The sequence below is a fragment of the Schistocerca nitens genome, chromosome 3 (assembly GCF_023898315.1).
Source record: "Schistocerca nitens isolate TAMUIC-IGC-003100 chromosome 3, iqSchNite1.1, whole genome shotgun sequence".
In the NCBI taxonomy this organism is placed as follows: Eukaryota; Metazoa; Arthropoda; class Insecta; order Orthoptera; family Acrididae; genus Schistocerca; species Schistocerca nitens.
This window is the reverse complement of record NC_064616.1, coordinates 735,754,572-735,773,314: the sequence shown is the minus strand read 5'-3', so window position 1 is coordinate 735,773,314 and position 18,743 is coordinate 735,754,572. Positions and strand designations below refer to the sequence as shown.

The 18,743-nt window shown below is 45.2% G+C and overlaps 1 protein-coding gene across 2 annotated transcripts in view; it reads right to left on the bottom strand.

The window, feature by feature from the left end:
- Positions 1-18,743, bottom strand: part of LOC126249737 (L-threonine ammonia-lyase) — a 224,424-nt gene that overhangs the window by 87,499 nt on the left and 118,182 nt on the right. For both annotated transcript variants that reach the window (XM_049951415.1, XM_049951416.1), the window contains one exon: positions 8,302-8,418. In XM_049951415.1, coding sequence (XP_049807372.1) covers positions 8,302-8,418 — 117 coding nt within the window. The remainder of the gene's footprint in view (positions 1-8,301; positions 8,419-18,743) is intronic.

The window sequence follows — 18,743 nt, the reverse complement described above, 5'->3', positions numbered from 1 at the left end:
GGAGTACATAATAAAAAAACTCAGACTAAAGGAAACACACGTCACAGTAATCGGCGGCCAAATAGTCGCATCAGTATACATTGTACCACCCTCTAGCGGCGACGCATGTGCACATTCTCGCACGCAAACGACCATAAAGGTGCCGAATGGCATCTTGCGATAGACTGTCCCAAGCATCTTGCGCTTTTTGTTGCAATCCGATAATGGGTCTTGCAGGCCCAGGCCCAGGGTAACGATTAAGTGCCGGCTTCATTTACGTCTCTTACGTGTTCAGTTGGCGAGAGATCTCGTGATCTTACTGGCAGGGCAGTTGTTTTACACCACGAAGGAACGTCGCAGCAGCCGTATGTGAAAGTGCTCTCTCCTGCTGAAAATACACATCATCTTGCTGTCGAAGACATGAGAGTATCACCGGCGTAGTGTATCGGACACTGGTTACTTTACCCTGCAGAAACATCAAATATGACTGCAGGTTTTAACTGATGGCCCCCCACAACATGAAGCCTGGGATGGAAGCGGCATGGCGTGGACGAATGCGCTCTGGAACAAGTATCTCACCACATCTACGCCATACACGTCACTCGCATACAGAGAGAACGTACTCTCATCAATGAAGACAACAGAGCGGCGTTCCACTCTCCAGCCAACTTTTTCACGGCATCAGAGTAGCCACGTTTGTCGGTATCGTGGTGTCAGTAGTAGCCTGGTAGACTGGCCAGAGGCACACATGATCTTAATCACCTGATGACGCAACAGGTGCAACAGGTGCTCGGATTTCGTCCCTGGATGATATTCGGTCGGCCACTGCAACTAGCACAATGCGTTGATTTGGACGTGCTTCTGTATTACACGGAAGTTCAGAGCCTGGTCTAAACATGTGGGAATGTTCCACAGACCGCTGTTGAAAGCAGCGACAAACCACCGATGCCGGTACACTGTGTACAACATGTGCGGCAATTCGTCGATACATCCGTCCAGCTTCCCGCAGGGTCACAGTGCGACCCTGTTGAATGGCTGAAGCTTTTCAGCAAGAATATGTACTCGTGGTTGGTGCATGGTTGTATCCTAGAATGAATGCTGCAAACACTGCTCACCTATAAACTCAGCACAGTTACTGCCTGCACAGTCAAAACCGAGGGTGCACAGATAGGCTTCCTGAGCGCCATTAGATCGCCGATGACCTTGACAAATTAATCACTAACACAGCAACCCTCTCAGTATGCACATATTATACCCTGGTGTCACTAAACAGTCCCTGAGGGTGTTGCATATTTTTCCAGTAGTGGATTTCTCTTTTCGTAACTTCCTCTAAACAGACTTCCGAATGAACATATTTGTCCCTGATAAACTGTGTAAGCCTCAAAGAATTTTTAATGTTGTACTTATACGCCAAAATTTGTTTGCATGGGAGTAACTAACTGTTTCACACTTACTCTGTGCATAAAGCCGATTCACATCGAAAAGAAAGTAATGAACTATATTTGGTTAAACGAAAGAATGCCAAACAGAAAGAAAACGTTTCTGAAGCGAAGCATCAGAAGAAGAAGAAGAAGAAGAAGAAGAAGAAGAAGAAGAATTCAGCTGATTGCCTCAGGAATTAAAATCACTCAACACTTGGTTATACCCGTAAAAAAAATTGACCCTTCTATTCCAGAGCTAATAGTGTGACCACTGAATTTTTGACACAATTATGGGAAAGTGAGTTGAAAGTCATAATACTCATAAGGCTTCATGAGGCTTATGTAGATCCTGAATTTTGAATGTATCGATTTGTAAGACGATCCACATAACAGCACTCAGTGTATTCTAACCGCTGTTTATCAAGACTCTGCTAAATAATGAATTATTATTTTCAAAACATATGCTAGGCAGAGAGGTCGGCTTTCCCAGTTCCCGATTCCTGAATTGTGTTTGACGCTTTCGCGGTGATGAGATCAGGTCGCTTTCCTTCGGCATTTGACATGCAGATGGCATAGCTGCATCCAGTGCTTCAATATGCACGCGGGAATAAATCATATGACCATCGCTCCTTGAACTAGAAGGCAGGAAGACCAAAGTCGCTACATGAAGCATACATGGAAAGTTCACTGCTGCTGTGACTGGTGTGTATCATGTCGCCAGGACGAAGTGAACGCTGCAAATTATCAAACCATAATTTTCCTGCGAGTTTTATTGTGACATGCAGAAAATCTCTGCTTATCCCCAGACGTCTTTCGTGGCATTAAAAGAGATAGGACTACTTTGAGAGCTTTCTAACCTTTTTTTAGGGGGTGTTAGCTGAGAATTTTGGTACAAGTGTCTCACCGCCTTCTGTGGCTTATTACTAAATGGTGTAACTTTGTTTTTTTTTTCTAGAAAGATACCATATTTCTAGCAACAGGGCACATTGGTTCTGACACTTGATAGAGAATTACTGGAAGTCTCATCACTTTCTGGCATATGTACTGCAATATCATGAACAATGAAAAGTACAAGAGAACAGACAATTACTTAATTTGTGAACTACTTTTCAATGCTTACTTTCATTTTAATGCAACTGTTCTAAATATTTACAGACATTATCATTGTGCACAATCACTTACGTAGACTGACGCATGCATTTAACAACAGCAGCAACTCTAGTTAGCACCCACATATAGATATCGACAGAAGTCTAACAGAAGTCTATTAAACTGACATTTTCTTACTATTGCAGAAGAACAATTCCATTGATGTTTTACCTGATTATCAGATTGATCGAGGAATAGGATCTCTACTATAAACTCATCTTCAATCAAACTGTGCATCGAAATCTTCCTAACCCCTACCGGAAATTGTGCCTTCCGCAAATCATGTCGGAGCTACGCACTCATACTTATCACGAGACAACATCCGATATCTTTGATCAGTTCTTGAAATCTGTCTGTAAAGAGCGCTCCTATCCCAAACATAACAGCATTTCCATTAACACAATGTGCCTTTTCTGAGAAATCGGGTGTTATTAGGGTTTTCAATAAAAGTATTTAAATCTCGGAAGCATGAACGGACTATGGCTCGAGATCGTTTTGTGGGTATTTGTGAATCGTCGCAGGCTATGGCTCGAGATCGTTTTGTGGGAATTTGTGAATCGTCGCATGCTATTAGGTTTACATAATGCTTACTTACATCTACAATACACGGCTAAATGTGTTGCTATTTTTCGAAACATTTCCCTCCAACATTTATCGGGAATTTCGTAAGAAAGAAGAAGGCTGAGATTGTGTGCCAACACTGGATACCACTTTCTTATCGAAGATGTTATGCCCTTTGGCGATCAACCCATGTATTTCAAGTGGCTACTTCCATCCGTCTTCATTCTTTGTTTACTATACAATAGTTTTCCTTCCTTCCCCTTGATGAAGTAACCCATGCCTATGACAGGCAGATTGTAAAGTACAGGTGTTGCTATCTCTCCCGTCTGCTTTTCCACTTTTTGAGTAAATACTTGCGTTTTTACGAACTCTGTAATGGTAATTTATTAAATGTATGTGTGTTAACTGTGTAACTCTGCTCTGTTTTTTTAATATAAATTTGATGTTTAAGAAGTCACTTTCAGAGTCCGTTTGGCAAAATTAGCACAGCATTTGCAACAAATTTCGCTATTCAAAACCAACTAAGGGAACCTACGTGTTACAAAAATTGGTCGTTAGTACACTCCTGGAAATGGAAAAAAGAACACATTGACACCGGTGTGTCAGACCCACCATACTTGCTCCGGACACTGCGAGAGGGCTGTACAAGCAATGATCACACGCACGGCACAGCGGACACACCAGGAACCGCGGTGTTGGCCGTCGAATGGCGCTAGCTGCGCAGCATTTGTGCACCGCCGCCGTCAGTGTCAGCCAGTTTGCCGTGGCATACGGAGCTCCATCGCAGTCTTTAACACTGGTAGCATGCCGCGACAGCGTGGACGTGAACCGTATGTGCAGTTGACGGACTTTGAGCGAGGGCGTATAGTGGGCATGCGGGAGGCCGGGTGGACGTACCGCCGAATTGCTCAACACGTGGGGCGTGAGGTCTCCACAGTACATCGATGTTGTCGCCAGTGGTCGGCGGAAGGTGCACGTGCCCGTCGACCTGGGACCGGACCGCAGCGACGCACGGATGCACGCCAAGACCGTAGGATCCTACGCAGTGCCGTAGGGGACCGCACCGCCACTTCCCAGCAAATTAGGGACACTGTTGCTCCTGGGGTATCGGCGAGGACCATTCGCAACCGTCTCCATGAAGCTGGGCTACGGTCCCGCACACCGTTAGGCCGTCTTCCGCTCACGCCCCAACATCGTGCAGCCCGCCTCCAGTGGTGTCGCGACAGGCGTGAATGGAGGGACGAATGGAGACGTGTCGTCTTCAGCGATGAGAGTCGCTTCTGCCTTGGTGCCAATGATGGTCGTATGCGTGTTTGGCGCCGTGCAGGTGAGCGCCACAATCAGGACTGCATACGACTGAGGCACACAGGGCCAACACCCGGCATCATGGTGTGGGGAGCGATCTCCTACACTGGCCGTACACCACTGGTGATCGTCGAGGGGAGACTGAATAGTGCACGGTACATCCAAACCGTCATCGAACCCATCGTTCTACCATTCCTAGACCGGCAAGGGAACTTGCTGTTCCAACAGGACAATGCACGTCCGCATGTATCCCGTGCCACTCAACGTGCTCTAGAAGGTGTAAGTCAACTACCCTGGCCAGCAAGATCTCCGGATCTGTCCCCCATTGAGCATGTTTGGGACTGGATGAAGCGTCGTCTCACGCGGTCTGCACGTCCAGCACGAACGCTGGTCCAACTGAGGCGCCAGGTGGAAATGGCATGACAAGCCGTTCCACAGGACTACATCCAGCATCTCTACGATCGTCTCCATGGGAGAATAGCAGCCTGCATTGCTGCGAAAGGTGGATATACACTGTACTAGTGCCGACATTGTGCATGCTCTGTTGCCTGTGTCTATGTGCCTGTGGTTCTGTCAGTGTGATCATGTGATGTATCTGACCCCAGGAATGTGTCAATAAAGTTTCCCCTTCCTGGGACAATGAATTCACGGTGTTCTTATTTCAATTTCCAGGAGTGTATGTCGGGAAACGTTCTCATGGACTTGACCTGCTTGTGCTAGGTTGCGGTGCAGGAAGGTGACAGATCCGGTCTGAGTGCGTGCGCCAGATAAACGACGGATGCGCAGGTTCACCGATCAGCACGACTGCGATCAAGTAATGGACGATCTCGCACATCAAGTAACACATGTTTAAAATTCTCGGGCATCCTAGGAGACTTGCGCTGACATATCTTAATTAGTACAGACATGCATTCTCGTAAGCAACAGATTAACGGGAAGAAAGACTGTCAAATTCAGAAGCAACATTCCTCATAGTGCTGCAGCTATCAATAGTAAACGAGCTGCATTTAGCAAGCAAACTGGCGCTGTGGTCGAAACAATGAATTTGTGCTCGAGAGGAACAGATACACGTTTCCTGTCGTTTCCAAAATCACTTCACTGATACCTGTATAGGAGTAGCTGATTTCCTCCCTTATACTTTGACTCCGTCCCTAATGACGTCGAAATTGACGAAATGCTACGCATTATTCTTCCTTCCTGATCTACACCTCTGTCTCTGATTACCTCAACGTTTAGTTCTAATCTTCCTTTCGAACACATTTCACAGTGTTTTCTGATTTTGGCATAACATCCCATCCACAGCGAAGTATTTAGTGACGAAGTAATGGCTGGTGTCTGATTTTAGACAAAGATGGAGAAAGATAAGAGCGAACTATTCTACATTCTGACATAAAAAGTGAAACACCCAGAAGACATGGTCGGATGTCACTAACTTCATACAAGCATACGCCATCGATCAGTATGTCCTTGATAAGCAATTCAGTTCTCCGTAACAAGTATAACGGGCACCAAAATGCATTAGCATTGTTGGTGTTTGATGTTTTTACCAGGCCTGATAGGATATATAGGATGATTAAGCTGTCCCTACCGATGTCGTTTTATGCAGCCCGTAATGTTATATCTGGCCTTCAAGAACTAAGCGCGAGATTATCATATTCTCTTGCTCGCTACGCGCAAACTAATAGACCTACAGAAAAAATGAACAGGACCATTTTGTAGGAAATTTGATGTAGTTAAATTTTGTACTGCGACACTTTTTCGCTAGAGGTTTTACTTCTCAAGTTATTCAAGAAAAAAGTATAACAATGGCCTTCAAACCCACCCCCCACTCCCACACTCAGTCCTCAATGGTCAGGATTTCTAGAACGTTGTTCATGGTACTCCCTTCAAACAATGTGAAAAAAATTGCGACTACACAAATTATTTCCCACATTCTACCATTTTTTGTCTTCATTAACTGGTCTCATTAAGCCAATGGCTTAGTTGAGCACTTACAAATTGTAAAATTGACATTTGCGTAAATTTTACCGTAAAATTTTGTGAATTATAGCAGCATAAAGTAAATAATTACATCGATTTATTCGTCAGGCCTTCTGACTACGAAAGTACTGTGGTTGTAAGGCTTAAGTTTGGGTCGAATTGTCAACGTAATTAGTTTTGGCGCAACGTTTACAAAAAGCGTTTTTATATTATCCTCGCGGGTATGTTTAAATTGATAATGTTAACGAAATAGCCGATTATGCTGGTGGCGATATATCCCAATCAATAGAGACCAAAAAAGGTCCACCGAGCGAGGTGGCGCAGTGGTTACACACTGGACTCGCATTCGGGAGGACGACGGTTCAATCCCGCGTCCGGCCATCCTGATTTAGGTTTTCCGTGATTTCCCTAAATCACTCCAGGCAAATGCCGGGATGGTTCCTTTCAAAGGGCACGGCCGACTTCGTTCCCCGTCCTTCCCTAATCCGATGAGACCGGTGACCTCGCTGTCTGGTTCAAAAATGGTTCAAATGGCTCTGAGCACTATGCGACTTAACTTCTGAGGTCATCAGTCGCCTAGAACTTAGAACTAATTAAACCCAACTAACCTAAGGACATCGCCGGCCGAAGTGGCCGTGCGGTTAAAGGCGCTGCAGCCTGGAACCGCAAGACCGCTACGGTCGCAGGTTCGAATCCTGCCTCGGGCATGGATGTTTGTGATGTCCGTAGGTTAGTTAGGTTTAACTAGTTCTAAGTTCTAGGGGACTAATGACCTCAGCAGTCGAGTCCCATAGTCCTCAGAGCCATTTGAACCATTTGAGCCTAAGGACATCACCCACATCCATGCCCGAGGCAGGATTCGAACCTGCGACCGTAGCGGTCGCTCGGCTCCAGCCTGTAGCGCCTAGAACCGCACGGCCACTCCGGCCGGCCGCTGTCTGGTCTCCTCCCCCAAACAACCCACCCAAGCCCAAAAAAGGTCTATTATCGGGAATAGTTTAGGCAGTGGGAAAGTTTTGTGCAGTGGTTGGAGGGGGTGCCACGAACGACATACTATAAATCCTTAATGGTGAGTGATAAGTGGGTGGGCGAAGGTGCGTTTGAAGGTTATTTTTATACGTTTTCCTTGAATAACTCGAAAATCGTGGCCTCCAGCGAAAATTGTCCCAGTACAAAATTTAACTACATTAAATTTCTTACGAAAAGGTCCCGTTCATTTTTCTGTAGGACTAATAGTTCGCGCGTAGCGAGCCAGAAAATATGAAAACTTTGCGCAAAGTTCAGAGGCCAGATATAACATGGCGGGTTACATAAAACGATATCGGTAGGGGCAGCTCACTCACCCTGTATAAGGAGCGCGAACAGTATCAGATGTTGAGTGATCACTGAAGGACTTGGAGACGCCGCGTACTCGTGACAGACAGCATTATCAGCAGCTCACAGTGTTTGAGCCGAACCTTCCTGTGAGTCCTCACTTGACCGTCTGGTCGAATCGCGCTGTATCCAGGTTTGTGTAACGTTTGGATGTAACAGTGGGGCGGCGTTGGAAGGAATGTGAGGGCAGGCATACTCGTCGTCAGTGTTCCACGTCTGACTACCAGGACCGACCGACCGCCGTGTCATCCTCAGACAACGGTGTCATTTGACTGCGGATTATTTTTGTCCTTACTTTCGAACAGATCACTGCAAACCAATATTTTATATCGATTATTGATCACAAAGTATTACTAGCACATTAACAAATGTGTAACAGTAGAAAATGGTCTAGAGTGTTTTCCTGTGTAATAGAAAAAATATTATACACTACTAGTCGTTGAACAGTGAGAGCTGCTACTGAAGCCTGACAGTGATATATATACAGCTATCCTTATATCTTAACAGCAATGTACATACATGTTCAACTCACCACACACGGCGTATACATGACGCCAGATTTTATTTTGAATGCGGCTGATGTGACTTCTTCGAAATGTAGCTGATGTGGTGTTTCCTCTGAGCACAGGGGATCGAATTCATCCGCCACCTGAAAAATAATCGGAATCACTTTAAATGTTTCACAAGCTCAATTCCTGGGGCTTGGTCTTGGCTGAAAGCTTATGGAGAGGAGTTAGCGAGATGGTCCCCTACACTCTGCAACCTGTAGTCCCGACTACTGCGACGTCCATGGCATTCTATTCCTACACGTAACTTATAAACGTACGTGGCATCGGTGAGAAAAACCTGTTTCCTTAGTACATATGCTTATAGTTAAGGGCCGGTACGTTACAGAGGAAGCTGGCGGAAAATACGTCTACCACGTTATTATCCATACATGGTCGGGTCGCAAGGACCGTGATCACTCCAATAAAATACGTGATTACGTACATATAGGTTTATAATGGCAACATTACTAATGCTTTTAGAAAACCATCAGCATAGCATTTCAAACTTTAGCACAACTAACACATTGCTGGTACAACGCATATGCCTCCTAGTAAGTCTATGTATAGACATCTACCAATTGTAACAGAAATGTAAGTGCGTTTTCAGCTTCGTGTGCAGAAAACACGGCATAGTCTACCTAAATATATTTTTTGCAGTCTACCAAGCACATATGAGAGGTGAATCCTACCGAGTCTTCGCTAGAAGTAAGTGCCACAAAGTCTCTGATGAAAACCAGCGGGAACCATGGACAGGTGGCATGTTCGGCTAGTTAAGCACTTCTTAAGATGGCCCAACCAATCACAGTTGGCCATCCTCCCACGCTGCCTGCTTTTACTGTTATTTTTCAGTATAGTCTGCGACTGTTTGCTGATGACGCTGTAAATGTGGCGGACAAGGTCGTCTTTGAGTGATTGTATAAGTACGAGTATACGGTAGGACTTGGACATAATTTCTGTTTGGTGTGATGAACGCTTTAAATGTGGAACAATGTTGGATATAATTTCTGTTTGACGTGATGATCGCTTTAAATGTGGAAAAATGTAAATTAATGCAAGTGTGTAGGAAAAATAATATTCGAATTCACTATTAGTGGTGTGCTGTTTGACACAGTCACGTCAGTTAAATATATAGACGTAACGTTCCAAAGCGACAAAAAATGGAACGAGCACGTAAGGTTGGTTGTAGGGAAGGCGAATGGCTGGCTTCTGTTTATTGGGAGCATTCTAGGAGCCTCATCTACACTGTGACAAAAAATTAAAGTACCGCTTTTTCGAAACACTGTAATTGTCTCCGATTGCGACGCTTAAGTTTCAAATTTGGCTGAAAGGTGCCGACAACCTTCCTTTGCAATGGCGGGAAAACGTGGCGCCCTACAACGTCACTCTCGAACTCGGCGAAGCTTCAGACAGCAAGGCGTCGACACATGCGAAAAAAGGGCACAGCTTAGAAGTTTCTGCGAGCTGTAATGTGGGTTAATGATGTCATATTGGCACCAAATTTCACCACAATTCTGCCCAACGTCACTCTGGACGTGTCACACTATAGAAAGGTCGTCACAGCCCCTCCTACCCGCCTTTCACCCCTTCTTTTCACACCTCTGGGATAGAGATCAGAACTGCGACCCCCAGCGTTGAAACGCGCTGTATTCTTATGGGTGGCCGAGCAAACATTTCGAACACACCACGGCTCACAATCGACACGAAAAGGCCTAGGGAGTGGCGTAGAGGACGTCAGTGAAACCACCCATTTCCCAAGGGCGTTGATTTCCACATATTTCGCGGTCGAAAATGACATTTTGCGGTGCGATGAGTAACAGGTAGACGTTCTTGACAACCTTTGACTCTGCTGACATCCTCAGGTGTTTCAGATTTTCTTTAAGGACATTGTGGGACGCCATCCCCATTGAACGTGATAGCACCCTTTTGGAGTGCAGCCCGACCGCATTTTTGCTCTCGTGTACAAGTTGAAATCAGTAGGGACCGTTCAAAACCATTCGACGAAATTTGAACGTCATTAGACGCAGCAAAGGGTGCTTGCGCTTTCTCAGCGCTCCTATTTTGCGCCACCCCTGTGGCGCGAGCACGGGGTAGTGTAATATTAACATGTGAATGAATAAAACGGCAAAGGGTCCCTCTAAACTTCCCCAACCCCCCCCCTCCCCCCCAATTTGGCAACGCCCTTGGTGCTACCCATGCTTTGCTGAGCACATTACAAATGTACCTGTCGGAAAATTCGACACCACTTCAGCCTTGAGACTATTATAGAGCATGTAAGTAGGCAAACCCCACTTAAGGTGCGTCGAACGGGCTGCCTTACAAACAGTAGCACACAACAAGCCATTTACTAGTGTGAGGGAACACTGATCTGTGTGCAGCGACCCCTCATGATTAACACGTCAATGATTGCTTTGCACATTACATTCTGTTTCGTTCTTTTGATATGTAAGCAGTTGCTTGAAACTGTGTACACAGCCAAAACTTCGCTGAATGCAAAATAATAATTAAATGGATATAAAAAAAGGCAAGGCAAGTAACAAACGTCTTCCAAGAAGTTTATCATGGCTATTAACCCTTTTGCAACTAAAACTGCTGAGGACTTGTAGAGAACCGGCATTTGCGACAGACTACTAAACCATCTTACTGTCAACAACATACACCTCACGTAAGGACTACGAAGACAAGATAATCGAAATTAGAAATATTGGAAAGTTGTGATAAGATCTTATGGGACCAAACTGCTGAGGTCATCGGTCCCTAAGCTTACACACTACTTAATCTAACTTAAACTAACTTACGCTAAGGATGACACACACACCCATGCCCGATGGAGGACTCGTACCTCCGACGGGAGGGAGCCGCACAGACGAGACGCCTGAAACCGCGTGGCTACCCCGCGCGGCCAGCGAAATTAAAACCTTTGCGGAAGCATATAGATAGTCATTTTTCGCTCACTCCGTTTGCGAGCGGAATAGGAAAGGGGATTAGCAGTAGTGGCTTGTGGAGTATATTTGTTTATAGATTTGCTTTTATTTAATTCCTTCTTTCTTGCGTCAATCAGTCTTATCTCGATCTTAACCTACTACTTCTCTTCTGTCAACTTTAATTGTAATATGTGTATTACTCTAATTACCTCTATTTTCTTATTTGTAGAGACTTATTTGGTGTGCACTCTTTGCTAGCCACCCTTAGGATGGTCATTTGTTGTTCTTACTGCTCGCATACCTATACTGGTGTTCTGGTCTTATGGGTGGTTACTTCCGAGATCACCACAACTGTTTCAGAACATCAGTGATAGATTTAGGAACGTAGATGACACATTGGGGCAACTTTTTTTGTTAAGAAACATACTATTATTAATCATTCGCTTAAGAGTTGCACGTTTGAGACACATGCAAGTTTATGAAAATAAATAACAGTAAATGTACGAAAACTACTTTTTATAAAAGGCATTTTCTAATAAATTCATACAAGTGTTAAAACAGTATTCCATGACCTTCATTAAATACTTGATACTTTCGCAGAAAATACCATACAGTTTTTCGAAGCATGACAAGATTATTTTAAAGCTAGTGAAACCCTTCAGGAAAACAGCTTGGGTGACAACTGGAATCATAACATGACACTCATGGTATACAGAGCGTAAGAAAGTTAATGTTTACAGATATCTCATGTTAGGAAAACGGTGCTCATTGATCCGATGAATGGTTATCCCGTTGTACCTCTCTTTACAGGGAGCTCAAATAATTTGTAAGCTATGCTGTAACCGGAGTCTCCACAGAAAATAAGGAATTAAATGCCGGACTGGCTCTTTAAAGGCTCCTTGTTATAAATACCCGTCATTTCTGTAGATGAATTGTTTGACTCTTATGGTGAAATGACATAAAATAATAGCAGTCGTCATATTCATTTATTGTAGACAATTTAGCCAGAGAAAGAGAAAAAGAGACAAAGAGAGAGGGAGAGTGAGTGAGTGTGAGAGTGAGTGAGTGTGTGTGTGTGTGTGTGTGTGAGAGAGAGAGAGAGAGAGAGAGAGAGAGCGAGAGAGAGAGGGGGGGAGGGGAAATTTGTAGTTGTTTGACGCCATGGCAACATATGAAAATCTAGCAGTTTATAGTTACTCTGCTATTGTGAACTGGAGACTTTTCTAGCTCACAAATGTACACACACACACACACACACACACACACACGCACACACACACGGACAGATGACCTCGTTGTTCTGTCCCCTCCCCCAAATCAACCAACCAATTCCCCCTCCCCCCCCCCCCACACACACACACTAACACGCACACGGAGAGGTTTCGCACAGCCGTTACTGAGAAGGAATTATGAAATATTCACCGAATATAAAATATAATCATGGATTCGGATTATCGAAGGGATTACGAACCAGAAGACCGCAATCATGGGTTGAGTGCGTGCATAGTCAATGAGCTGTCCTACATCTACATCTACGTGATTACTCTGCAATTCACAATAAAGTGCCTGGCAGAGGGTCCAATGAACCACATTCAAGCTGTCTCTCTACCGTTCCACTCTCGAACGACGCGCGGGAAAAACGAGCACTTAAATTTTTCCGTGCGAGCCCTGATTTCTCTTATTTTATCGTGATGATCATTTCTCCCTCCACAATCAGAGGAGAAAACTGGTGACTGAAATTTCATGAGAAGATCCAGTCGCAACGAAAAACGCCTTTATTTTAATAATTGCCACTCCAATTCACGTATCATGTCTGTGGCACTATCGCCCCTATTTCGCGACAATACAAAACGAGCTGCTCTTCTTTGTACATTTTCGATCTCATCCGTCAGTCCCACCTGATGCGGATCCTACGCCACACAGCAATTCTCCAGAATAGGGCGAACAAGCGTGGTGTAAGCAGTCTCTTTAGTAGACCTGTTACACCTTCTCCGAGTGTTCTGCCAATGAATCGCAGCCTTTGGTTTGCTCTAGCCACAACATTATCTATGTGATCATTCCAAGTTAGGTTACTTGTAATTGTAATCCCTAAGTATTTAGTGGAATTTACAGCCTTCAGATTTGTGTGACTTACCGCGTAATCGAAATTTAGCGGATTTTTTTTTTAGTACTAATGTGAATAATTTCACACTTTTTCTTTCTTCAGGGACCACTGCCACTTTTCGCACCATACAGATATCTTATCTAAATCGTTTGCAATTCGTTTTGGTCATCTGATGACTTTACATGGGGGTAAATAACAGCATCATCTGCAAACAATCTAAGACGGCTACTGAGATTGTCTCCTACGTCGTTAATGTAGATTAGGAACAATAGAGGGCCTATAACACTTCCTTGGGGAACGCCGGATACTACTTCTGTTTTACTCGATTACTTTCCGTCTATTACTACGAACTGTGACCTTTCTGACAGGAAATCACTAATTCAGTCGCACAACTGAGGCGTTATTACATAGGCACACAGTTTGGTTAGAAGAGGCTTGTGAGGAACGGTGTCGAAAGCCTTCTGGAAATCTAAAAATATGGAATCAATTTGACATCCCCTGTCGATAGCACTCATTAGTTCATGAGTGTTAAGAGCTAGTTGTGTTTCGCAAGAACGATATTTTCTGAATCCGTGCTGACTATGTGTCAATAAATCGTTTTCTTCGAGGTACTTCAAAATGTTCGAATACAGTACATATTCCAAAACCCTATTGCAAATCGACGTTAGTGGTATGGGCCTGTAATTCAGCAGATTACTCCAACTTCCCTTTTTGGGTACTGGTGTGTCTTGAGAAATTTTCCAGTCCTTAGGTACGGATATTTCTGTGAGAGAGCGGTTGTATGCAACTGTTAAATATGGAGCTATTGTATCAGCATACTCTGAGAGGAACCTGACCGGTATACAATCTGGACCAGAGGCCTCGGCTTTATTAAGTGATTTAAGCTACTTTGTTACAACTAGGATATCTACTTCTATGTTTCTCATCTTGGCAGTTGTTCTTGGTTGGGATTCGGGAATATTTACTTCGTGTTCTTTGGAGAAGGAGTTTCGGTAAACCGTGTTTAATAACTCTGCTTTAGTGATACTATCATCAGTGACTTCACCGTTGTTATCGCGCAGTGATGGTTCAAATGTTCAAATATGTGCGAAACCTTATGGGACTTAACTGCTAAGGTCATCAGTCCCTAAGCTTACTCACTACTTAACCTAAATTATCCTAAGGAGAAACACACACACCCATGCCTGAAGGAGGACTCGAACCTCCGCCGGGACCAGCCGCACAGTCCATGACTGCAGCGCCTGAGACCGCTTGGCTAATCCCGCGCGCAGTGATGGTACTGATTGCGTCTTGCCACTGGTGTGCTTTATGTATGCCCAGAATCTCTTCGGGTTTTCTGCCAGATTTCGCGACAGAATTTCGTTGTGGAAATTATTAAAAGCATGTCGCATTGAAGTACGCGCTATATTTCTAACTTCTGTAAAACTTTGCCAGTCTTGGGCGTTTTTGGTTGTTTTAATTTGGCATTCTTTTTTTCGCTGGTTCTGCAACAGCGATGTGACCCGTTTTGTGTACCATGGGGGATCAGTACCATTACTTATTAATTTATGTGGTATATATCTCTCAATTGTTGTCGATGCTATCTCTTTGAAATCATTCCACAACTTTTCTACGCTTACATGGTCAGATCGGAAAGAGTGAAGACTGACTTTTTAAAAAAGCGGTAAGAGCATTTTTATCAGCTTTTTTAAATAGATATACTTCGCGTTTCTTTTTGATGGTTGTAGGTATGACGGTATTCAGCCTAACAGCAACTGCCTTGTGGTCGCTAATCCCTTTATTCGTCACAATACTGACTATTTGTCCAGGATTATTTGCTGCTAAGAGGTCAAGTATGCTTTCGCAACCATTTACGCATCGATTAGATACGCAAATTTCTCCCAGAAAAGTAATTTTCTCTGCGATTCCAAACCGATCGAAGTGTTGCCAGGGACAAGTATGACGGGATGAAAATATCCAGATAATTTTGAGAGCGCTGGATATCAATTTTTTAAAATAATTCCAAGATAGCGATTTCGTTCAAATAGAAGAAAGGAGTTGTTCCATTCAGACTTGCTTGTCGGTCACGCCGTTATTGAACAAAACCCTTTCTTTCTGCGTCTCTTGATTGGTACCACTCTGGCCTAGCCAATGTAAGAAACTTAAGTCCCCTATGCTGTTCAGCAATACAACAGCAGGAGATGTTAGCTAACGTCCCATGTGAGATTGGCAGTAGGGAGGTAAACTGAATAAGGAAATAAAACCGATGGAGACTCTCTCTAGCCCCTCTGGAGTAGTATCTAATCGCAGTTGCCTGATTTCTGTTCATCGTGAAGATGGGCGTGCAAATCTGCCACAATCTTACTTGCAACATGTTCTGAATTTTGTTACCTGGTGCTGGAAACTCACCATAGTAATCCGGTCGCATAACAAGAAGATGCAAGCGATTTCCGGAATTGCTGTAGGAACACGCACTCATATCTGGTTCTGCAAGCAGCCTACAACCAGCACGCCGATGCTTCCTTGGTAAGCTACACGCCTTCATCATCGTATCTTCGTCGATTATTAACTTCTTACAGGGTGACACTTATGGAACTATATGAAATAAAACGTAAATTAGTTAGAAACTATGGCGTGCACACACGTTATTCAACACGTAAACGTCACTACAGATATTCGGATTTAGGTTATGACATGTTCGATGTGCCTGCCATCATTGGTGATATTGTGGTGCAGACGAATAGCGAAATTCTGCATGACTCGCTGAAGTGTCCGAAAAAAGTGGTTCAAATGGTTCTGAACACTATGGGACTTAACGTCTGAGGTCATCAGTGCCCTAGAACTTAGAACTACTTAAACCTAACTAACCTAAGGACATCACATAGATCCATGCCCGAGGCAGGATTCGAACCTGCGACCGTAGCGGTCGCGCGGTTCCAGACTGAAGAGCCTAGAACCGCTCGGCCACAGCGGCCGGCTGAAGTTTCCAAACATAGATGCTGTCAATAACCACTTGAATGGCTTTTCTCCGATCAGTAGTGGTTTTGGGGTTATTACTGTACAGGTTGTCTTTAATACAGCCCCACAGAAAGAAGTCGCATGTATTCAGATCCGGAGAATATGGTGGTCAATACCCCAGAGCCATGTTGCGGTCCCCAAAGTGCTCCTTCAGAACATCAAACACTCTCCTGCTTTGATGGGGTCTAGATCCGTCTTGCATGAACCACGGCTTGTCAAAATCAGGGTCACATTGGATAATGGGGATGAAATCGCCTTCCAAAACCTTCACGTACCGTTCGGTAGTCACCGTGCCATCAAGGAATATCGTACCGATTATTCCGTGACTGGACATCGCACACCACACAGTCACCCGGTGAGAGCGAAGAGACTTCTCGATCGCGAAAAACGGTTTCTCAGTCCCCCAAATGCGCCAATTCTGCTTATTGATGAATCCATCCAAATGAAAGTGGGCTCCGTCGCTAAAACAAACCATACTAATTCCCGTCATTCCCCCGGCCAACCGTGCAGTTTGAACGTCCTAACGTAAACCGTTCAGAAGTTATGACGATTCTATGTCATATACACTCCTGGAAATGGAAAAAAGAACACATTGACACCGGTGTGTCAGACCCACCATACTTGCTCTGGACACTGCGAGAGGGCTGTACAAGCAATGATCACACGCACGGCACAGCGGACACACCAGGAACCGCGGTGTTGGCCGTCGAATGGCGCTAGCTGCGCAGCATTTGTGCACCGCCGCCGTCAGTGTCAGCCAGTTTGCCGTGGCATACGGAGCTCCATCGCAGTCTTTAACACTGGTAGCATGCCGCGACAGCGTGGACGTGAACCGTATGTGCAGTTGACGGACTTTGAGCGAGGGCGTATAGTGGGCATGCGGGAGGCCGGGTGGACGTACCGCCGAATTGCTCAACACGTGGGGCGTGAGGTCTCCACAGTACATCGATGTTGTCGCCAGTGGTCGGCGGAAGGTGCACGTGCCCATCGACCTGGGACCGGACCGCAGCGACGCACGGATGCACGCCAAGACCGTAGGATCCTACGCAGTGCCGTAGGGGACCGCACCGCCACTTCCCAGCAAATTAGGGACACTGTTGCTCCTGGGGTATCGGCGAGGAACATTCGCAACCGTCTCCACGAAGCTGGGCTACGGTCCCGCACACCGTTAGGCCGTCTTCCGCTCACGCCCCAACATCGTGCAGCCCGCCTCCAGTGGTGTCGCGACAGGCGTGAATGGAGGGACGAATGGAGACGTGTCGTCTTCAGCGATGAGAGTCGCTTCTGCCTTGGTGCCAATGATGGTCGTATGCGTGTTTGGCGCCGTGCAGGTGAGCGTCACAATCAGGACTGCATACGACCGAGGCACACAGGGCCAACACCCGGCATCATGGTGTGGGGAGCGATCTCCTACACTGGCCGTACACCACTGGTGATCGTCGAGGGGACACTGAATAGTGCACGGTACATCCAAACCGTCATCGAACCCATCGTTCTACCATTCCTAGACCGGCAAGGGAACTTGCTGTTCCAACAGGACAATGCACGTCCGCATGTATCCCGTGCCACCCAACGTGCTCTAGAAGGTGTAAGTCAACTACCTTGGCCAGCAAGATCTCCGGATCTGTCCCCCATTGAGCATGTTTGGGACTGGATGAAGCGTCGTCTCACGCGGTCTGCACGTCCAGCACGAACGCTGGTCCAACTGAGGCGCCAGGTGGAAATGGCATGGCAAGCCGTTCCACAGGACTACATCCAGCATCTCTACGATCGTCTCCATGGGAGAACAGCAGCCTGCATTGCTGCGAAAGGTGGATATACACTGTACTAGTGCCGACATTGTGCATGCTCTGTTGCCTGTGTCTATGTGCCTGTGGTTCTGTCAGTGTGATCATGTGATGTATCTGACCCCAGGAATGTGTCAATAAAGTTTCCCCTTCCTGGGACAATGAATTCACGGTGTTCTTATTTCAATTTCCAGGAGTGTAGTTCAGTAACTGTTACCCTGTACTTATTTCCTTCAGATTAATTCTCTCTGTTGGGTACTTGAATTTATTCTTTCTGTCTATTGGACAGAGGACATGTTTATTTTAACAGGGTGGTATAAGAGAATTTACTGACAGTGGTGTCCTTCGGTAGCTACAGTCTTTCCCCTCTTTTCGGGTAACAAATGGATTCCGCGACAAAAAAAGTTCTTTTGAGGTAATCCATTTATGAATCCCTTTTTCAGATAGTCCAAAATTGCGAAGTGTTGTTAGGAAGGCAATGCTGCAAATGGTAATCGAAAGGGGTGATATTTGGTGAATATTGGTGGGGGGTAAGACATCCAATCAAAGTCCCTTCAAGGTTTGCTTCACTCGGTTTGCAAAGTGCTTTGGAATTGTCATGAAGCAGAATTCATTTG